Source organism: Trematomus bernacchii, unplaced genomic scaffold (assembly GCF_902827165.1).
Source record: "Trematomus bernacchii unplaced genomic scaffold, fTreBer1.1, whole genome shotgun sequence".
In the NCBI taxonomy this organism is placed as follows: Eukaryota; Metazoa; Chordata; class Actinopteri; order Perciformes; family Nototheniidae; genus Trematomus; species Trematomus bernacchii.
Window position 1 is genome coordinate 9,057,216 of NW_022987973.1, and position 22,867 is coordinate 9,080,082.

At 39.0% G+C, this 22,867-nt stretch overlaps 2 protein-coding genes across 4 annotated transcripts in view; both read left to right on the forward strand.

Moving 5' to 3' along the window:
* The window catches only part of dennd5a (DENN/MADD domain containing 5A), a 31,072-nt gene extending 13,844 nt beyond the window's left edge, over positions 1-17,228 (forward strand). For 2 of the 3 annotated variants that reach the window (XM_034116498.1, XM_034116499.1), the window contains 19 exons: positions 937-1,124; positions 1,759-2,070; positions 3,387-3,602; positions 3,689-3,923; positions 5,707-5,857; positions 6,411-6,498; positions 7,523-7,654; positions 8,115-8,267; positions 8,380-8,458; positions 8,552-8,639; positions 11,015-11,143; positions 11,593-11,714; positions 11,805-11,950; positions 12,556-12,674; positions 12,754-12,935; positions 13,696-13,778; positions 14,314-14,437; positions 14,611-14,779; positions 15,697-17,228. In XM_034116498.1, the coding sequence (XP_033972389.1) occupies positions 937-1,124; positions 1,759-2,070; positions 3,387-3,602; positions 3,689-3,923; positions 5,707-5,857; positions 6,411-6,498; positions 7,523-7,654; positions 8,115-8,267; positions 8,380-8,458; positions 8,552-8,639; positions 11,015-11,143; positions 11,593-11,714; positions 11,805-11,950; positions 12,556-12,674; positions 12,754-12,935; positions 13,696-13,778; positions 14,314-14,437; positions 14,611-14,779; positions 15,697-15,880 (2,900 nt within the window). In that variant the 3' untranslated portion in view covers positions 15,881-17,228. Of the gene's footprint in view, positions 1-936; positions 1,125-1,758; positions 2,071-3,386; positions 3,603-3,688; positions 3,924-4,249; positions 4,390-5,706; positions 5,858-6,410; positions 6,499-7,522; positions 7,655-8,114; positions 8,268-8,379; positions 8,459-8,551; positions 8,640-11,014; positions 11,144-11,592; positions 11,715-11,804; positions 11,951-12,555; positions 12,675-12,753; positions 12,936-13,695; positions 13,779-14,313; positions 14,438-14,610; positions 14,780-15,696 lie in introns of those variants that run through there. The other variant, XM_034116500.1, reaches the window with a different exon arrangement.
* Positions 17,229-17,884: 656 nt separating this feature from the next.
* sinhcafl (SIN3-HDAC complex associated factor, like) lies at positions 17,885-22,354 on the forward strand. Its single transcript, XM_034116955.1, has 6 exons — positions 17,885-17,992; positions 19,052-19,210; positions 19,337-19,436; positions 19,533-19,647; positions 20,251-20,404; positions 20,523-22,354. Exons 2-6 carry the CDS (start codon positions 19,083-19,085, stop codon positions 20,695-20,697), a joined length of 672 nt encoding a protein of 223 aa, XP_033972846.1. The 5' UTR covers positions 17,885-17,992; positions 19,052-19,082; the 3' UTR covers positions 20,698-22,354.
* Positions 22,355-22,867: the final 513 nt, after the last annotated feature.

Here is a 22,867-nt window from a genome sequence, read left to right on the forward strand (position 1 = left end):
CGAGGACTTCTTCCTATATGAGTTGGTCCTGCCAAAAAAGTTAAGGCTGTTAAGAATCTCAGAAATGTCTTAACACATGTGCATGAGATATCGGCTTGCTAGGACAAATGTGGTCTACAAATGTGGATTTCAGATCAACTGCTAACATTTGGACGCAGTTTGAATGTCATTACAGTTAATATCCATTTATCACCACTCCACTCCCACATTTACAGAACAAAGATAAACAAAGACGACCAGACTTACGAGTTAGCACTGTAGTAGGGTTGGGTGTTTCTCCTTTAGCACTTTGTATTCACACTATGCCTTTTCTCTGGTATCAAAAACTGCTTCTTCCGGAGGCGTCATGTTGTACTCATGACCCCAGCAAACTGGTGATACTGCATCAGATGATTTCTATCCGCAGACAGAAGAGCTGAAAGGAACAATGTAATCCCTATTTGAATAACACAATATCACGTTGCACAACTCTCCTGTCATGTGCTGTTTACAAGTGTTTGGGAGGAATAAACAACATTTATCAGGCAAAGACGATGCATCTTAGACCTTGTTTGGCTAAAGAGAAGTTGTGCAGCCTGTTTTCAATTTATTTAAATGTTTGGAATTTGACTATAAAATGCTTATTTGTTTAGAATTAGTTTGAGATGTTATTAAGACTGCAGCACAGAAACAGGTGTCTTCAGTATGGGTTTCCAGCCTTTACTCATGTCCAGTAAATGTTGCATTTTTCACGTATCATGTCCTTGACCATGTGGTAATCATTCATAATCAGGACAACAAGTGTTCAATCAAAATCATTACAATCACAGGGGCTTCAAAGTAGTAATCAAGTCAGGAAATGAACCTTGAAATCTGCGCTGTATATACTGCTGGCCCATTTCCATGGTTACACCCTGTCCTTCACCACTGTGTTCTTTTCTTTTGTGCTTAAAACAGATTACCAGAGGCTGATGACAGTTGCGGAGAGCATCACAGCCTTAATGTTCCCCTTCCAGTGGCAGCATGTGTACGTGCCCATTCTGCCCGCCTCCCTCCTCCACTTCCTGGATGCACCTGTGCCGTACCTCATGGGTCTCCAGTCCAACGGGCAGGATGACCGCACAAAGCTAGAGCTGCCACAGGAGGTATGAAACACACACTGCTGTCTTCCCATACTGAGTCTAACCCTCTTTATTTGGTTTATTTCGATAGATTTTGTGTTGCAAATTTGACTAAACATAACCCTTGTATTAATATAGATCCTAAAACTGAAAATAAACCCCTCTTCGTCATTACTTTTCTTTGAGTAAACAAACATGCACACACTATATTCTGCTAGTGTTTTATTTAAATCAGAACAAGCAGGTTTATTTCTGTTATTCTGCATAGGTAAGGCTTTCGTTGTGCTGCTGCTGACACAAGCCTTGGTGGACAGTTTCTCTTCTCCTCACGTGTCTGCTTTTTAAGCTTAGTCTTCAATTTCGTTATTAGGAAGATTCACATTTTATACATAAAGGAAGTGCGTAGAGAGTATAATGTGCTGTCAGACATGTTGAGTAAATCTAGAGGTAAACCCGGAAATCCGAGGGAATCCTAAGATATATAAATATAGACATTGTTGGCTATGTAATATTGTTTTTAGGACTTGTTAGCATTAGCACAATTTGACTTTTAGGACTATTGGCACCGATAATGTTAGTTTATACCCGTTGTCTGGCATTGTAGGCTCAATATATTAGTTTTTCAAGCTTAATAATCTTGTTCCTTTTCTTTTTCTAGGCTAACTTGTGTTTTGTGGACATTGACAACCACTTTATCGAACTGCCAGAGGAGTTGCCACAGTTTCCCAACAAACTGGAGTTTATTCAGGAGATCTCGGAGGTGCTCATGTCCTTTGGCCTGTCTCCAGAGGGAAATATTCACTCCAGCGACGGCCAGGTCAGGTACCGAGGCGGTCGATCTGTTGACATGGTCTCTGACAAGCGCAACGGCAACCTGTCCTCGCCCCTCAACTCCTACCTGCTGAGGGAGAATGAAACTATCGCCAGGCTGCAGGCTCTGGTCAAGAGGACGGGTGTCAGCCTGGAGAAGGTGAGAAATTAAGTCAGCTTATTAAAAAATGGTCCAGCCAAATATATTTTTAGACGTGGTTGTGCCTTGATTTCAATCTTAAAATCACATTTTGAAATTGTAGATGAATAGTTTCAATAACAAATATAATACAATACACAAATTGAATAAAATAAGGTTTTAAATCCTTATATTTAGCAGCTCCATTGCAAAGCAAATAACTTTTCAGCTGGGATTTATTTATTCTTATAAATGTGCAAATGTTTTGCTATCCTATCTCAATCAATCAATATTACTACATGAATTGATAAGATACGAGGCTTATTATATTATTAATAGATATAACATAACCTAGAATATTGCAGTACGGTATAATGAACAGAAGGGGGAGCCCTTCTGTGCCGCTCAGTGGACTAGATAAAGTACAGACAGAAAAAGGAGAAATCTTAAGTTGACTGTTTTTCATTATAACAAATATTTAAACATTTTGGAAGAAATGTGTTTAATTGTTTAGGTATATTGATTATCTTCATATTTTAATAATTATGGAGGTAATATCTTCCCTGACATGTTAAGATAAGTCCCATCAGTTCATGACATCATCATGAACAGACAGCTGACCCTCACAGTGGTGTGGAGTGAAGATTTGCTCTCCTTCTAAGAGACTTCATCTCTTCCAAACATCAAATCAACCTTCCTCTGAAAGGCTGCCGGTCAATGATGAGAGAAACCCTTTATAGACGCTGACATCAACAGATGTATTTGGCATCTGTACAGCCTCGTTTGGCCTGAGTGTCTCACAAACAGTGTGAAGAAATACTCCCTCTAAAGGCTGATTGATGGATGAATTAGCTGCTAATTAGACAAAGTCTCTGCACAGCCTAATCAGCTTACCAGTGGCCAGCATTAGCTTTCCATGAACGGATTAGCTCCTCGTCTGTGTGTAGCTTCTCAGCCTTGAGGTCGGACCCACTTAGAAATATTCTTATCTAAAGCCACTGCTGAGTTGGAATTAAATAAACAGAGCAGTGATTGAAATAATTCTTTGTCAACGTTATTTCCAGTGTAAATCCAGTGTTGGTGTTATTGTAGCCCCCTAGTGCTGGCCTCTGTCCAGCTGACCCACTGACATGCTAAAAACAAAACTTGTTTTAGTTTACTTTAGATTAGAGACGTCTTCCTTTCCCATAACCCTGCTGCTTAATCAGTAGCTTGTGGTAACAGTCAGATGAGATAACATCTTCTGACTACTTTCTCACACTCAATTTCCTGTTTACCCTCCTTTCCTTATTTTGGTATTTTCCCTGTCTGTGTTAATGGATGCCATTGCATATCAGCTGGAGGTGAAAGAGGACGCCAGCAGAAATAAGGACTCGCGGGTCCAGTGTGATGAGGAGGAGCTGAAGATGCACCAGATTAACATCCACGTGCGCGAGGTCTTCGCTAACCGCTTCACCCAGATGTTTGCCGACTACGAAGTGTTTGTCATCCAGCCGAGCCAGGACAAGGAGTCCTGGTTCACCAACCGAGACCAAATGCAGAACTTTGACAAGGTAAAATGCTGTAGTATATAGTAAGATACTAGGGTATTCATTTTCAGTTAAATGACATTACGTTTCACCCTTTAATTTGTGTGCAGGCCTCCTTCCTGTCTGACCAGCCAGAGCCCTACCTGCCCTTCCTGTCACGTTTCTTGGAGACGCAGATGTTTGCCTCCTTCATCGACAGTAAGATCCTCTGTCATGACGATGAGGACAAGGAGCACACGCTCAGGGTGTTTGACTCCCGGGTGGATAAGATTCGTATGCTGAACGTCCGCACGCCCACTCTGCGCACCTCCATGTACCAGAAATGCACAAACATTGAAAAAGCAGGTAAGGAAAAAAAGATCAGGCCTGAAAGTCATTGAAATATTGGGGATTTCACAACAATAAGAAAATATTTTGAAATCAGTTGATTGCTTTGCCTCAGTTTTGTGGACCCATCTTTATTTTTGAAATTAACAAGTTTTAACATAAATTAACCTGACCCCAACCTGAGGGGAACTGTGGTTCATTTACACTGATAAATCCACAGGTTTTAGTTTAAAAATGAATATCTTAACTATAGTTTCTTAACTAGAGACAGTACCTCTGTAATACTGTAAAATACCTCAAATGTTTTTTCTTTGGTTAACTGATGGTTAATGTCTTGTTTGCAGACAACCTGCTAACAAAGCGTTATGAAAAGCTGATGTTGTCGCTCCTGGACCTCATGCTATTTGGCTAAGAACGACAAGACTCACCTTTGTAATGTTTGCTCTCATTTCCTTAAATCTCCTCAGGTGGCAGCCCTCTGAACGTGTTTGCAATGCAATATGTTACATACACTCATAGCAGATGAGACTTCCTTTGGACTTGCCTGCATACAAACTATCACTTAAACTCGTAACACTCTTGAAAAGAGTTTTATTATATTTTCGACTTATCTCTCCTCTAGAGTCCTCTGTAAGATCCTTATTGCATTGCATACCTGTCAGTTTTTACAAAGCTTGGTGAACATCCTGTTATTCAAAGCACTATCACTGATCTTTATGGTGGTCATCTGATAACCTTTAGCTTGTAGGTCAGGAGTGTCAAACTCAATTTCATCGCGGGCCACATTAGAATTATGGTTGCACTCAAAGGGCCGGTTGTAACTTTAAGACTATATCAATATACATATATAAATATATAATATATATTAAATAATGTATTATATTATATTATTGGCTCTTCATTGGATTATTATCAGTTCTGGTAATAACTTCATAAATAACTACGTCTGAATTCAGAAGTCTAGGGCAAATAATTGAAAGCAAATATTCAACAATTACACCAATTGTATTGTATATTATATTCTTTGCAAGCTCTTGCGGGCCACATAATATGAGTTTGACACCCCTGATGTAGGTGAATGGGTTATAATGTATTATTTTCTGTACGTGTTTGTCTTTCATCTTGTGCAATTTGTGTACATGTTCTATTTATCTATTGAGGTCTACTGTATTTTTCTGTTTATTCGTGCTTTTGTTCACACAGCACGTGTGGGTGGGTTGCTAATCATCAGAAAATCACAGTCTAAAGCTGCTTTCATGGGCGACTTTAAAGAAAAAGAAAATCTATTCTGAACCTTTTATTCTTCTTTTGATTCTGTGGGTGTTTGGGAGGTAAAGTATTTTTCTATCTCACTTGTTCTCTTTCTTCTGAACTGTCCGTTTTTGATAAATAAGACAAATACCAGATTTTCGTCACAGTTACAACACAATGAGCTTCAGAAAATATGACAATCTTACTCAAATGATAGATGAGAAGATGAAACAAGAAAAGAGGAAAATACTTTATTTCTGCCAATGAGACATTTTTGTTATTTGGTTCCCTGATAATCATCCTTTCAATTCTTCACTTACCGATCCAAAATGAATTATTGTTTGAAAAGATGACAATTCATGACCAGATGATCTCATGAATTGTAAATTGTTAATAATTTGACTTTTTCCTCAAAAATCAAAGACATGTTGTGCCAAGGACTCCTAATCTCTCGCGACTGGAGAATTAAAGCATTGATCATTGAGCCAAATTCACGAAATGCAAAAGAACATTTCTGATTTCTGCCCCCGCTCATGCATCTCCTCCGCAGAAAAAGCCATCGAGATGAGAGTCATAAAGATTGACCACACCGCCCTGCACCCCCATCTGCTGGACATGAAGATCGGTCAGGGGCGCTACGAGCAGGGCTTCTTCCCCCGACTGCAGTCTGAAGTGCTCTCCACGGGGCCCACCACCAACAAGTGAATATCTAACATCACTGTTCCAACTAAAACTGTACAATTGTTAAAATTGTATTTTATATGAATATTTAACATCTGTGTTTATTAGATTTGTTTGACTATTTCCATAATGTCATGATTAAATAACATGCCCAACCCAAACTGGTTTACAATGCATTATATTAAGAAAAAGGGACCAGACAAAAGAGGAGCAACATACAAATAATACTAACCAAACAAACCATCGTAGTGTTTAAACCAGGCTTTAGAAGCAACGTTAGCCAACTTAAAAGCATTACAAATATAAAAGCCATTGTCAGTCCATTAAAACATTTCTGGATTTTGAATTGATATTGGATTTAATTCAGATATTCTGAACTCAACATACTAACGGATAAATATGTCATCTTCACACAACTTGCTTTCGTTCTGGATGTTTTCAAAACTGTCACCCTTAAGGGTCAGAGGAAGGATTCCTGTCCCCAGCTGCACTCCATATTACATCTGAGCTTAGAGGCTGTTTTTCTATGTTTCTCTATAAAGATGTTTAAAGATGTGTTGTTTTGTGTCACAGATGGACCAAGAGGAGTGCCCCCGCCCAGTGGAGGAGGAGGGATCGACAGAAGCAGCACGCTGAGCACTTAGACAACGACCAGAGAGAGGTGAGGGTCCCCGCAGTGCCTTCTTCTCTCAGCTCATATTCACTCAGATTGACTGCCTGAACTCTGTTGTCTTTTTTCATTTTGCATGACCTTTTCTGCTTTATTTTGACTGGCTCTCACCATTTTGTCTGCCCTCCCACCCCCCTCTCACACTACTGGTCACTTTTCTCCGCCTCTCTTTGCACTCACATCACTCTCAGCATGTAGAGTGTTTGTTTCCGGAGCTGCAGCTCCTGCTGTTTCTTGACTACTACTGGCTCTCGCAGTCCTTCAAGCCCTGTCTAAAGTCGGTGACTGTGGACGTGGTATGTGTTGGTAGTTTGTGAGGTCTTCACTGGGGGCACCATGACACTTTCCACCCATGTGGTCTTTAACCCCCTCTGCTTCCTTCTCCACCACCAGCTGAGCTTTACCTGATAATCCGTGTCACCTTCTGGAGCATGTTATGTTTGAAAAGTCATGAGAATGTAATGAAGCCAACAAAGTACAATATAATTAATTAATTTTGTTTTATACCTTGATCATTTAATTGTAATAGACTTGATTCAATAAATATTTGTGTTACAATAACTGTGCATAATGATAATAATATTAAAAATAGTTTAGTTTCTTGACAAAGTTAATAAGCGCTTTACAAGGCAATGCAAGTAGTATTAATGGTAGTATAGGTGAAAACTATACATTTAATTTTCCCTGATTGATCTTAAATGGAGAGAGTCCAGTTTAATATAAGTTAACCTGCACAGCTCTAACTTCTCAAATGCTTTCCCAGCTTATATTGTGTACTGATTTGATATATAAAGTCTGGGTTCACAGTATTTTGTTCCTGTGGTAACTTTTTTTACAGCACATTAAATTAAAGTCAGGACAGAAAGATAAAAGTACAGCAACCCATTGTCATGTACCTCAATTACCCGTCACAGTACAGACTGACTGATCTCCTATAGCAAGTAATCCTGGCTTCTCGGTTGTGTGTTTCTCTGTTTTATTTTGTGGTTAGCTAACTCTCTCTGTCTATTTCTAGAAGTACATCCAGGAAGCCAGGAACCTCGGCACGACCATCAGACAGCCCAAACTGTCCAACCTGTCCCCGTCTGTCATCGCTCAGACAAACTGGAAATTTGTGGAAGGACTGCTGAAGGAGTGCAGGAACAAGGTTTGTGTCTGATAGGCTGCAGTTGATCAGTGTGTTGTGATCTCTAGTGCATTATTTCAATTCAGATAATCTTTGTTATTTGGAGTAATAATCAACGTTTTGATGTCTGCATTTAGTATTCCAAATATTAATCATTTTTGAGTGTTGAGGGCTTATATTTTATCCTCTCAGTACTTGGTAAACAACAGTCAGCAGAACATAATGTAATCACAAAGAATGACAGATTATTTCACTGAAATATCAATAAAACTTGAAAACATTGCAAAACCTTTATGTAAATATAGATTAGTCCTCTGTTTGTGAGATGTTTTTCCTTCTGCCCAAAAAGTACTATCAACATTTACTAGTCGGAAAAAAAAAACAGCGCACAAAATAAAAATGTTCTTGATGTCAGCAGAAACTCGAGTAGCTACAGCATGTGTGTTAGTGTTTGTGAGTTCACGTGTGTGTTTCTCTGCAGACCAAGCGTATGCTGGTGGAGAAGATGGGGCGTGAGGCCGTGGAGTTGGGTCACGGAGAGGTCAGCATCACCGGTGTGGAGGAGAACACTCTGATCGCGAGCCTGTGCGACCTGCTGGAGAGGATCTGGAGCCACGGGCTGCAGGTCAAACAGGTCGGGAAAGAACTGCGTCACACTGTCACCATCTCACATGATTCATCCTCCACGCCTGGTGGACATGTAGCGTGTTCTCAGCACAAATAATGACACTGGTGTATGTTTTCAGGGGAAATCTGCCTTGTGGTCCCACCTGCTGCACTATCAGGAGAGCAAAGAGAAGACTCCAGGTTGTTTGGGCCCTCCAGGTAAAGACTGGTATCACCTCATAAACAAAGTTAATTCACACAGTTAGTAACACAATTGCAATAACAGAGGCCTTTTTTCCCCCTCCACACCAGGTTTCATTCATGACGTGGAGAGACGCAAATCTGACAGTGGTATATCAGCCATGCCCCCACTTAAGGTTTCCCTAATCCAGGATATGAGGTGAGGAGGACTGCAGGTTATTCAGATTTTAACTGATGAGGAGCTCCATAATGGAATGAAGTAGAAGGAGTAGAGTTGCAAATAGAAGTGGACTTATCAAGAAGTCGATCGACAAAAAGAAACAAAGAAATATAGAAGTTTAAGTCCTTTTTCATCTAAAAATGAAATCAATTATAGAGCTTTTCTCTGTTTTAGGCCTATATCATATTAAACTGAAAATCGTGTTGTATGACGGACCAAACAAGGCACTAAAAGACATTTATTTCACTATTACCTGAAATTTGTATGGACCAAATGATGAATATAGAAAATAATCAGCAGATTAATCAATAATACAAATAATTGTAAGATGCAGCACTAAGATGAAGTCTGCCTTGATTTCATATATTCAACCCTAATCAGATGTTCTGTATTAGCTGCTTGACATAACCATATACTGTAGAAGAATGTAAGTTTGACTAAGACTGCCCTCTTGTGGTAAACTGTCAACCAACACCTGCCAGGAGGTTTCTATGATGTTTGTAGTGGGATCTATGGATCCCCAGGAAATCCTCTAAGGATAAATAAATAAACAAATTGCATGTTAATGTTCACATACAATTTCACATAACTATACAGAAAATATACAGATATTGGCATACATAAACAACCTACACACATTCAAGGGATTTTTAAGAGCAAATATGAAAGCTGAGATTCTCAGGCATTTCTTCCCATAGTTATGGTGCTGTTACAGAAAAAACATCCCTATTTTGATGGGGCATTCATGCCTTTATAAGATAATAGACAGCGATATATGTCACTGTAAATGAGCGAGGACGTGACATGCAGCACCACCCCAGACCCCGAGGCCAACCTTGTGCCCCGATATGCTCCAATTTTTCAACTCTAGTATATTTATATGTATAAATCACTTCGTCTTCTAGTGACCCTGAGAGCTCCCGCAGTTCACCGGCATGCTGTGAGACCCGTGTGTGTTTGCATGGGTCCTCGTGTTATGTACCATTCGCAGCCAGAGTTGAGGAGTCGGGGCTCGTGTTGCTAGAAGGAGGCACAGAGTTCAACTGCATGTTACTTCCAGCCTAATTACCAGACCCCCCGCCCGCAAGTCTGACGGAGAAAGGGAGGAGGGGTCAGCTCAGGGCACAAGCACTCATCTCTACTCTGCAGACCCTCCTCCACACTCGTGTCAACGTCTGACACCATGACCGTAGACACACTCTCTGTCACAGAGGCAACCAGCAGCCTCCCTTAATGAGCTTTAATAATTGATCATAATGTCTTTTTTACAAAACAAGTGAGTTATTATATATATATATATATTTCTCACATTTTTAACCTTGTTTTTAACCTCATTAGAAATAAGGGCAACACTCCTACCCTGTGTTTTCTAACAGGTAGCAACAATAGTGCCAATAGTAGATGTTTTCCTCGGTTGCCATGGAGATAACAACTGGAGGAAACTGGGTTACTTGGTGTGAAGCTGGAGACAGAGAGGGGGAGGGAAGGTAGAGGGGACACACACACGAAGAGCTCTTAGCAGACGCAGCTTCTGGCACAGGTGGAGTGGAAGGGAATGTGTCTGGACATCAGAAGCCCGACGGGGGCTCGGAGCGACGACACGACACCACGTCTGGCTCACAAATGCCACGACAGTCTAACCATGTGTGTTAGACTCTGGGCGGGTAATGTTGGGGGTAGACAGATTCAGAAAGATAATTTAGATATTTAAATATGGAGACATGTTATAACTAGTCCAAATTATTTCTTATATAATTTCCAATAGTAAAAACAAAAATGATATTTATTTATATGCTGCTCATAAAGCTCTGCAAGAAAGAACAGATCCATATCAATGTATTGAAATTAACACAGGTATTACAAAAAAGATATAAAAAATCATAAAACACCATTTTAAAATATCAAATAATATCAATGATGTAAATAGATTAATTAAAATCTAAATCATTAAGTTTTAAACTATCTACAGCTTGTTAAATTTGTAATCAGAGTTTGTTCGAAACCTTTGGTAAACAACCCAAGAAGGCTGCCTCAACTTACTGCACACTATGTAGTACCGAAACTATTTGTTTAATGATCAATTATCTACCAAACTTCCACTGGTTGCAGCTTTTCAATACCGAGGATATGCTGCTTTTTGTCAATAAAATTGAATATCTTTGTGTTTTGTCATGTTGTTCGGACAAAAACAAGCTATTTTCTGGCTTTTACTTTGGGACAATAAAGGCTATCATTTCATAACACCACAGACTGGTGTAGTGCAATTTATAAATGTATTTATAGATGAGTAAAGACACTTTTCACTTGTTTTTATGTGTAATCTCTAACCGCTCAATCTGTAATCTTATTTGCAGACACATTCAGAACATCAGTGAGATAAAGACAGACGTGGGCAAGGCCAGAGCCTGGGTTCGCCTCTCCATGGAGAAGAAGCTGCTCTCCAGACACCTGAAGCAGCTGCTCTCAGAGCACGAGCTTACAAAGTGAGCAAAACAAAAGTGAAGCTTAAACTCTAAAGATCGCTTCCGGCCTCTTACCTTTTCTCGTCATGACCTTGTTTCTGTGTTTGTGGAGGATTGCCTGTCTCATATGAAATGAAAATGATGTGTTATCTACCCATTTATAATACATTACTCTTTTGAAATTGCAAAGCATAACACCGTAGTTCACCGCCACATCAATAATTCACAGCTTTCTTCATAATTGATATCTGGGTGAGGGGTAAAGTGGGTCAGGAGGATTTCTGTCTGCCTTTGTGACCTTAGAACAAACACTTCTCACTTTGTTTTCCAAAATGTAGTTTTATCATCATCAGGTCATGCTGACATTGTTGGTGTTCTGTTGGGCAATGTAACTATTTTAGAAATAAATAAGATGTTTTAATTTGTGAGTCCAAGTATTAATTTCTACTTTTACACTTTTCTTCCTTTAGAAAACTGTACAAGCGATACGCCTTCCTCCGCTGTGATGACGAGAAGGAGCAGTTTCTCTACCACCTCCTGTCCTTTAACGCTGTGGATTACTTTTGTTTCACCAACGTCTTTACGACCATCAGTGAGTTCTATTTTGAATACCAAACAGCCCTTCAACTCTGTCAATAAACTACCTGTTTTACTCATGACAATTCTCTGCTCTGTCTCCCAGTGATCCCCTACCACGTGGTGGTGGTTTCCAGTAAGAAGCTGGGGGGCTCCATGTTCACGGCCAACCCCTGGGTTTGCGTTTCTGGTGAGCTTGCAGAGACCGGAGTCCTGCAGGTCCCCAGAAACACTCTGGAGATCACTTTTGAGGTTGGTGAAATTCCACATTATTACAACTTAAGTCTTATTTAGCTTTTTAATTCATACATTTTGATGTACATTCAAACAGTGTAGGAACCACAGTAAGTGGTGCCATCAGAAAACATGTGGATATTACTACGATACATACAAGTGCTTAAAAGAGCAGACGGGTTTTAAACAAGCCCGGCTGTCGAGCCTGATATCTAAACCACATCTGGCGCATTTCCACTGCAGCGCGTAGTAATAGTTTAAGTAAAACTGAAACTGAGCAGAGCTGAAATGTCAGCATTAACACTTCATTGCACAGAATAATGTCAAGTCGGTGTTGGAATTAGACGTTGATCTGAAAACCCAGGGCTGAGTGGTCGCCATAGACTGTATATATAAAGGTGGTCGCCAGGCTTGAAACAAGGCATCAAAATAGGTTGCCATCATTGTTGTCTTGTGATGAAAAACCTGTATGATCATCTAACTTTATATTATATTAAATAAGTGATCAAAATGATGACCAAAGCTATGAAAATAAGACCAATGTTTAATACACAGGAGTTATTCTTAAATGAACAATATGAGTTGAGGTCTTTTTTTGACATCACCATGCTTCTCTCTCTTAGTGTCAGAACCTGGGGAAGCTCACCACGGTGCAGATGGGTCACGACAACTCGGGGCTCTACGCTAAGTGGCTCGTGGAGTGTGTTGTTGTCCGCAACGAGATAACGGGGCACACTTACAAGTAAGAGCGTCTTTTCAGCTTCATCTACTGTGATATTGTCTTGGCTGCGCAGTTCTTAAAGTTGATGTTTGCTGTGCAGGTTCCCGTGTGGCCGCTGGTTGGGGAAGGGTGTGGATGACGGCAGTCTGGAGAGGATCCTGGTGGGAGAGCTGATGACCCCCAGCTCAGAGAATGATGAGAGGATGTGCCGCACCCCCCCAATGCAGCAGTCCCCTGGGATGATGAGGAGGTTTGTCACCATCTCGCCAAACAGCAAACCAAGTAAGTCACTCAACTTCACAACCATAAAATTAACTGCTAGATAGTGTTTGAGGACTTTTTGTTATATTCTAGTTGAATTGAGATTCAATTGTTATCTTAAAGAATTGGACCACCGTCTGCCCCCTTCTCACTAATGCTTGCAACCTTGTTCTTAAAGGTCTCCTATTATACTATTTGTAGGCATATATTATAGGTCTCAGATATATATAAAAAACATGTCTATGAAGTGTTTTGCTCAAAATACCAAACGGAGTCATACCCCTCTATTTCAGCCCTGTTAGAGAAGTGCTGAATACGGGTCCGTAGCTTTATTAAAAAAATTAAGTATTTTTATATCCTGCTTCTTTACACATACTCTCTCCAGTACAGCGTTAGCTCTGAGTGTTAGCGGTGCTTGCTAATGTAAACACAGACCATATTACTTCCAAAACACGCATTATTTCTGATAGCGGCGTTTCTGATAGGGCCGTGGGTGGCCAGCCCACATTTTCGATATTACGTCATATCGGACGCAAATCTGGATCAGCTCCGTTATACCACCGTTTTTAGAGATGTGGGTAAGGAGGAAAAGAGAGATGGTTGTATTTCCGGACACTTTGTGAGTCTACTGACACACCAGGGACACATATTTATGTATAAAAGACATCAAAAAGTGCATTTTGTATGATAGGGGGGACCTTTAATGCCTTCACAATGACAAATGTATTTTAAAATGTCCCTTTGTGTGCCAACATTGTTTGCCTTTTTTCTTCTTATCCAGAGTTAAACACGGGTCAGATCCAGGAGGGAGTGGGAGAGGCCATCAATGGGATTGTGAAGCACTTCCACAAGCCGGAGAAGGAGGTGAGAGACGCAAGTCTAGACGGGCCCCAACATGTAGTTCTATTATTCATCACAAATGAAGAAAAGCTGCTTAATGCTCTGGTGGTTCCAAAGCCCCTCTGTTACTGTGGGCTATGTGGAGGATTCACATTGTTGAAACATATTAAAGAAGACTGGTTTCAGAAAGAAGACATTTTACTTGATCCCATACAAATATTTGTTTCTGTCATGAGGGCACTGATAATCATACTAACCATGATAATTACTACATATTAAGGCACAAAGGGTGATTATTATAATTCAGAGGATACCAATTGTGACTGCTGATTATAGGTTTTACTATTTATTCATTGTGAAGGCAAGGTACAAAGTATTCTTGCAGGGAAATCCCCCTCACTCTTCTTTACTCCACCTATTTACAGAATATTGAAGAGAGATTTGATTTTAGTGAACATAACTGGATCGAAGAAGCCATCAAATATTGAGTCTAGTTGTCATATTTATCAGAAAACACCACATTATTATCAGTTCTGACTTTTGTTCTTTCTCTCCACAGAGAGGCAGTCTGACCCTTCTCCTCTGCGGGGAGTACGGCCTCGTCTGGGCTCTGGAGCAAGTTTTTCAACATGGTTTTAAATCCCCCCGACTCTTTAAGAACATTTTCATCTGGGACCTCTTAGGTAAAGACTTAATGTCATTACTCACTTACAGTATATTACTTAAGCCATAATGTGATATTCCTTCCAAAACCTACATTTTTGTATTATCAAACATTGTTTAGATTTCTTAACATTTAAGTATCACTATAGAAACTGATTTGTCATTTAAAAGAATTGTTTTACTTTTTTAACAGAAAAGTCACAAGTGTACTTTGAAAGTGCGGAGCAGCGGGAGGCGACACCAGATGAAAACTGGCAAACCCGAGTGCGTCACTTCTGCCGCTTCATGCGCGCCATCAACAACACCTCCAGAAACATCGGCAAGGACGGGAAGTTCCAGATGCTCGTCTGTCTGGGGGCAAGGTATGTCCACAGACTCATATTTAGATCAAGTGGATTTTTTTTTATTGTTAAGCAAGTTTAGCCTTCAGGATAGATGCGTTGAAACCTGCATACTAAACCCAATACTAAGGCTCCAGAGTTCCCCTCCTGAGAATACTAAAGACTTTGGGGTGTTTAGGTAGCAGGTATTAATGGTGAGTATTGACACGTCAGCATCGTAAACCCCTTAATGCGCAACCATAAATCAAGCTTCAGCTTCAAAGACACTAATCAATCTGTCTTGCTGAAATGTCTTTGGTTACATCACTGAACCCCTAACTGATGTACATGCTTCACTCTGTATGTGACACATCATCCTGACCGGCAATGAGTCAAACAAAAAGTATTTCTCCTTTAAATGATTCTAGATATTTAATTGTTTTTCTTAAGATCTTCCTGTGTTGAAGATGGTTCTGTGCATTTTAGGTGTAGTGATGCAGCGCTTTTACCATGTTTCTATATATGACCTCTCTGTTCAAAACAGTTGTACTGCAGCAATTTCTTAATCAATATTCAATAGTGAAAAAATGTATGGCCAACCATTTAGATACTAGATGACTTCTTTTCATCTTTTAAGTAGATAATACTTGACAATCCTAAAATTGTTTTGGACTGTTGGTAATACAAAAAAAGGTAATTTGAAGAAAAGGATTCAACCATCATGAAAATAATAGTTTATTGCAGCACCATACATTTTAAACAGGCCTTTTAAAGACATTTTCAAATACAGATTAATGTTTTTCACATTGATATTAGCTTTATGATATAATGATAATATGATATTAACACTCTCATAGTTCTAAATTGTTATATATTGAAAAGTTGCAACAGGCAATACATGTTGGAAGTCTCCAGTGTTTTTCTGTTATGTTGAATCCACACACGTCTTCTTCTCTCAGGGATCACTTGCTGCATCACTGGATCGCTCTGCTCGCAGACTGTCCAATCACGGCTCAGATGTATGAAGACACCGCTCTGATGAAGGACCTCTCGTTGGTAAACTCTCTCATTAGAGTACTACAGACTCTGCAGGAGTTCAACATCACCCTGGAGGCTTCACTTGTCAAAGGTGTTGGTATCTAAAATAAACCAACTCCCCACCAGGACGATCACTGGGGACCACTAAAAAGAGTAACTGAACCTTTTATATGCAGGAAAAGACTTGAACAAAAGACATTTTCTGGCTTATATTAAAGCTACTGTTACATTTGCCATATATTAAGTGCAATGAGCCTTTTAAGATATGTTGTCATTTTTATCCTTGATGATGTGGCCATTAGATGTTAAAAATATGTTTTCTATTATGAACCACCATTTTCACAATATTGACAATGACCTACTTGTGCTATAATGTTTTACTGAAAAAATATTTTCATTTTTATTGTGTACTGCTGACAATGGATATATTTGAAGGAAAGCAACGATCAAAACTGTTAATATATTTTCAGAGAAAAAAAGTATTATTTTGTTAAATCAGTGAAGTTGCTTGCCCTGTTGTCAACTCAGATTCAAATGTCATAACACAGAGCTTAAAGCAAATGATGTAGAAGTATGCTTTATAAGTAAGTATGTGTTTGACAGGGGGTTTGTAGTGTAGAAAAGGATTTATCTACATGGAAACAAAAAGGCTGTTACATCTGGGCTTTCCTTGAGAAATGTACTAGTGTGCAGATGTTTAACATGAAATACCTATAGCAGAGAAAATCATCATTTTTGCATGATAAAAAGACTGTGTGGATTAACCCTGCATCCAGTGATGACCAGTGTATTCAGTTGGATGAGGAAAGTACCCCAAGTCTTTTGGCTTTTTGTGTTCGTAAAACAAGTCCTCGAAGACACGCTTGACCCATTTTTCTGTGCAAAGTTGATCACAATGAAAGCCTTCATGTAAATACCTTCAACCCTTTCCTCCATCATCATCCCAGCTCTCACACTACATCTGCCCTGTTCTCTGAATAAAAACAGTGTGGTGATCTCTGTCCACTCTTCGTGATGAAGGATGATCTCCTGCTTCACATGTGAGGAAGAAAAAGGACAGCTCCTTCCCGCTCCTGATTTTGTCATCATGGTTTCTTGCTATGCAATATCCACAACAGAAAATTCAACCCTCCTACAAACTCCATACCGGGGTGTCTTTACGTGTTAACGGGCCCTCCTCCGTTACATATTTTGAACTGTGCAGAACAAGAGATTTAATATGTGAAGGACTTATTTTCTGTGCCAACAACGTCTGGAATAACTGTGTTGTACTCGTCTGTGTACGACCCACACATGAGCATCTTGGGAGATATATATTTTTGTTTTCCAATACTGTTGTACATTTATTGAAATAGCTGTGTAATGTAGTGTTTACTAAGTGAGCAACAGTGTACAGTGTAAAAATATATTAAGAATAAAGCATCAGTAATGCATTAAAGTGGATTAAATGGTATAAGTCAACCAGTTTTTCATGAATAGCTTTAAGTTCTACATGTGCTTTCTCATCTGAAAAAAAGTGGTTCAAAAATTCACATGCCGACTGTAAATAAAATATACTAATTGTTTAGATAAAACCATAGGACAAAGCAGGCTAAATTGATATGTGAAGTTGGGCTTCAAAACAATGATGATTTTGTAATCATTTTCTTAGATTTATTAGAACAAACAAGTCATTAAATAATGATAATAACTAAGTTATAATGTGAACCCTAAATCTAATTTTCTCTAAAGTTTGTCTTCAAAAGCAAAATATCCCATAAAATAAAAAACCTAACTAGTGCCAATCTAATTATAGTCACTTTTGTCAAATAATTCAGTTGAAAAGTAACACACAAGTGATTTAACCGTATAAACGCTGTTGAATGCGCTTTCTCAGCTGAGAACATGTAAACAAACTCGTTCGCGCCATGCCTTCAACCAGGGGGTTTATGGGATTTTGAGTTTAAGGGAAAGCAGCTAACAACTCTGTGACGGTACAAAGATCTCCCGCTCATTTACTACGCTTCCCGTCATTCATATCTTGTGAAGAGTACCGAGGACAGCAGCGATTGGTTAAACCCAGGTTCAAACCCAACGGCTGCACTCCTTATATGGTCATTGCACGCCCGGCCCTTTCATTCATGCTAATGATATTCTAATAGACAGCTGTATGCAGTTGTAGTAAGAGCATGCGCAGTGCGTTCCAAGAATACGGCGAAGATTCAAAGTTTTTGTTCAGTAAGTGCAATTTAATTTCCCTTGTAAAGGAATGATATTTGTAGTATTTTACTGGTTTGTTATATGCGAAGAGAATGATGGTATTGTGGTGTGGTCGTAGCTTGACGTGAGCGTGTGCAGCTAAATGTGTAAAGACTAACCGACAATGGGATAACGTGGAAGTGAACGAGAGCGTGGCGTGGTAATGGTAGCTACGTCGGCTAGCTAGCATGCTAACAGCTAACAACAATGAACCGTATTTGCCGCTCTAGCGGGCAAAAGTTTGAATTTAAAGGGAATGATGTATTCATTGTAACGTATCTGTATTTTATTAAAATCCCGACAACATACACGAATTGCACTAAGTTGGGGATTGTGTGTTGTTCGGACACGGCGTGTTACACATATTTCAGCCCCGGTAGCTTTTTGTTTCTTCACTTCAAAAAGCGCTGCTGCTGCTGCCCGCTTTTTGTTTCGGGTTTCCCCTACAAACAAATCCTCAACTGAGCAGTATGTTAGACCAACCATTTTAATTGTATTGAGACTGATAAATCCTCAACATTTCCAATGTACTGGCTGTTGTTCCGAAAAGTAACATAAGAACCAGTTACCGATAGTAAAACGCTATGTTGTGGGTGTGGAACGCTTACCGTGTGGCGTGAATGTGTGTAAACGTTTGGGAGCCTGCATCCGTTGCTACCGCACAAAATGTAACACGATTGGTACTTACGTTTTGTTTATTCAACACAACTTGAAGTTTTAAACGTTTATGAAATGTCAGTGTTGTATTTTTTGTTGTTTTGGTGTTCCCGCTACTTTGCTTTGAATTCCATAAGATAGTTCGACGTTTTTCTTTAGCAAAACGCTAGTTCAGTTGTCAATGCACTTCAAATACAATATACTGCTACCTCAAATGTGAGTTTCATACTAGATTTGTGTTAAAAAATGATGCGTTAAGAGTGGTTTTGTTTATCTGTATGTGTAGGGACCGCCCCCTTCTCGGTAGTAGAAAGCACAACTGACTGCACCCACGGTGATATTACAAAGAGATTTAACGATCGTTCTGGTTTACTTTTCCAGATTACTGCCATAACCAACCAACAAACGTAATATGTTTGGCTTTCACAAGTCAAAGATCTACCGGAGTAACGAAGGCTGTTGCATCTGCAAGACCAAGTCCTCCAGCTCACGCTTCACAGACAGCAGTCGATATGAAGAGACATTCGAGCTCTGTTTTGGGTAAAAGCTCTCATTCATTCAATGTTTGGTTGTATTGTTTCATCCTGTTTTCCCTTTCATTGTGTAAATTAATAAAACAGGAATTTGGGTGACAAGTTTTAAGCAATACCACTTTAATACTTAAAGGCTGTCAGAAGATCGTGTTGGAGACATTTGCAATGCCTGTGTGTTGCTGGTGAAGAGGTGGAAGAAGTTACCAAATGGCTCCAAGAAAAACTGGAATCATGTAAGTCTCGTCTGCTAAGAGTAATGAGAATCAAATGTGTCCGACTGTCACAAGAAGGCGTTATATTGACCTGATGTTTCACCTGACCTGGCTCAGGTGGTGGATGCAAGAGCTGGACCAGGCTTCAAGATGACTAAACCCAAGAAGATCAAGAACAGTGATGGGAAGAAGAAAAGCAAGCTAAAGAAGCTCCACAAGTTAAAGAGACTAAGTAAGTTGTTTTAAATATATTACCTTATAACATGCATGTGTTGTGAGATTCTTTTGGGTGATATAAATAGATTTGAAACTCACCAGATATGGAATATTTGTTGACAAAAAATACAAGTGCATGTTCAAGGAAAAAATGGTGCTATATCAAAATGACACAATGCATGCAATCTCACCACCTTGGGTGTGTTGTGGATGTCTGTTCAGCCGGGCCGACAATCACTGCTTTAGCAGCATCTTGTGGATCTTTGGGTTTGGTGACTGTAACTGATATTTTTTGGTTTTCATCTAGGCTGAAACCAGTTAAAAGGGGTGAATAAATGATTGATTAATTAAAGAAAACATACAGATTCTGCCTTTTCGATGTGATCTTGTTGGATGCCAACAGCAGTTGTTGTTCTATGATTGTTAACCAAACTTGTTTGGGTATTGGACAGTTGTCAGACAAAACAAGCAGTTAAGATGTCTTTACATGGATTTAAGGAATTTGTTTGGGGATTTTTTACTATTTTACTGATTATTTTTTTAGACAAAATTGTGTTAGGAAAAAAAAACTCCTAAATTTGAAGGCAATTTCTAAAAAGCATTTATTTTATTTCCCTAGCCGACTCAGATGCACTCAGCACCACCTCCAGTGTGTCTCCTGCCCAGTCCCCCAGTTACAGCAACCTATCGGATGACGGCTCAGACATCGAGTCCAAACAGAGACGCCCCTCTCCGTCCAGCTTCTCTTTTCTGGACCGTTCCTACTGGAAAAGGTGCGCAATCATTAATCCGATTTGAGTTGAACAAAGTAACATGACAAATGTTTTAAGCGATTTTGCACCCTTTGAATATCATCCATAACTAAAAGGTCATTTCCCCCCTATGTTTTAGGCAAAAGGTGTGCTGTGGGATTGTCTATAAGGGGCGGTTTGGAGAGGTGATCATTGATCCTCGTCTCTTCAAACCCTGCTGCAGTTCCAAAAAACTGGCATCCACGCAAGTGGCTGCACACCTTCCAGACACACTTCCTCCACAACTGCCAGAAGTCATCAAAGAAACCTGGTGAATGCTTTTGTTGAATCCCCCTGTAGGGGTATCCATGGCATCCTCCTGGATTTGTCTCCAGTGGCAGACCTCCTAATTTCCACTCTCCCAACTAGATTAGTTATTTAGATATTTCTTTTCTATGTATTGTTCCTTTTTTATATGGGTATTTTTTAACTTTTGTATAGAGTTGATTTCTTTTCTTTTTTTATAGAAAGCAAAAAGCAAAAAAAAAACGTACACGGGCATTAGTGTTATTTATAGGCTGCGGAAGCAAATTGTGTCAAGGCTCCTTTTTTGATTCAAATTGTTTTTGGATATTTTGTATTAAATGATCAATGTTTTGTAAATACTTTGTCAACTTTTCATACATATCAAGACTGTTTTATTATTTTTCATAATTTGTCTGATTGTCGGTGTGTATATGAAAGCCACCAGCTCTTCTAATACCAGCTTTTTTGTCTATGTCGAAGTGGCTCTTCAACATGTTGCTGCAACGTTTTGTTTTATCTGTTTGTTCCATATGGGCGAATGTGTGAGTCTGTAGAATTTTTAGTGCACAAAAAAACGGTTTGTTAGCCAAGGGATAATGATTACAACAGTCCTCTATGAATTTAATTAGGTTTTAATGTCTGTGTGTATAGATGAGAACACTTTGACATTGTCACATCTTGAGCATGCTACAAGTTTGAAACACTCTGTTTTGATTTTTCATCAATTGCTGCACATCGACTCGGATAGATGTGGTTAGATCATGCATGCAGTACATTCCTCCGCCCTTTGAAATGACGAAAGTAATTTATTTATTTCTTTTGTAAAGCCTCCAATGAAATGAAAATGCATGTTGTAAAACAAATGTTTAAAAAAAACAAATGGATTTTGTAAATACACAGTATTTTGGCTTCTGGTACAACCAAACTTTTTTTCAACTACAGGAATAGCAAATCACTACTTCCTTGAGAAAAAAAAATTAAAAAAAGTACTTTACACTTAACCAGATATTGGGGTTTATCTCATCCCATCTCATTTTGTCAGACATATTTCTGTAAAGGTTTTCAAAGCTGTAGCCTATGCTCTTCAGAATTATGTGTAAACTGCAGGGAACAGTATATTTAATCGCAGCATCAGGGAGCTGCAATAATCCTTTTGTTTGATTTCTAATGGCATGCAACGGTCAGAAACTGAACCTTTGTTTATGTTAGAGAAAATGTGATTGCCATTTATGTGATTTATCTTCAGAAGCAATTGTCAAAGTTCAAACTATGCAGACATTTTGAATGTGAGAAGTGCTCTGGGGCGGTCTATCACACCTGCTATTACAGTATAAAGTGATAGATCCTTATTCAACCAAATTGACTTGTGAACAGCATCCATTATTTCAGCAATATTTAACATTTTTCTAATCAAAATTCACAATTGTCTCAAGATATTTCTTTTGTATGTCATGTAAAAAATAATGCTCAGTTTAAGCCATTGTGCATACTGTCTGAATTTCATACTGTAAAGTCACGGTTTCAGTTAGCTTTTTTTGCATTAATGTAAGCAATACCAACTTCATGAATTGACAGGCAATGCTCTGTAAAGTTGCTTAATATATAAACTTTTCTGTGGCAGGGTAGTTAAATGCTGAACATGTTTTATGATTATAATAAAAAGGAGAAGTGCTGCTCCCTTTTAAACTGGGAAATAAGCTTGTTTTTGTCCTTAGGGAGTTGCCATATTGTTTTTGCGAGGTACATTTGGGATGTGAGGTGTGCCTTAATGAATTACCTGACCTTGTCATGATTCTCATGTAATTTATATTTATTTATTGCAAAACCTTTTCTTAAACTGACATTTTGATAACTGGTATAGAGCCTTTTCAGAAAGTCTTTTTAATTGTGTGCACTTCCTTCGAACATGCAATGTAGATGTTTTTAATACTTTTTTTGTATACTGTACCACAAAGTAGATCTGTAATAAAACATGACAAATAAAAAGCTGGATTGTGATTATTTTGTGCGCCGATAGGTGGTGCACAAGAGCTATATATAAGTAAGGCAGATATTAATCGATATTAATCAACGAGGTAATGCACATTGAACACTGTGGAGCAGTTTTCTGTCGTAACACTATAGGCCTACAGGCTAATTGTGGTTTTTTTGTGTAATACCAAATTATGCGACTCAATTAGTAACTCAGTTGTATTGTGG

What these genes read in the sequence shown, in the direction of transcription:
- sinhcafl (XM_034116955.1), top strand. Translation starts at nt 19,083, where the DNA reads ATGTTTGGCTTTCACAAGTCAAAGATCTACCGGAGTAACGAAGGCTGT. An exon ending in ACATTCGAGCTCTGTTTTGG is followed by an intron (nt 19,211 to 19,336) that starts GTAAAAGCTCTC and finishes TAATACTTAAAG; the next exon opens with GCTGTCAGAAGATCGTGTTG. An exon ending in CCACAAGTTAAAGAGACTAA is followed by an intron (nt 19,648 to 20,250) that starts GTAAGTTGTTTT and finishes TTATTTCCCTAG; the next exon opens with CCGACTCAGATGCACTCAGC.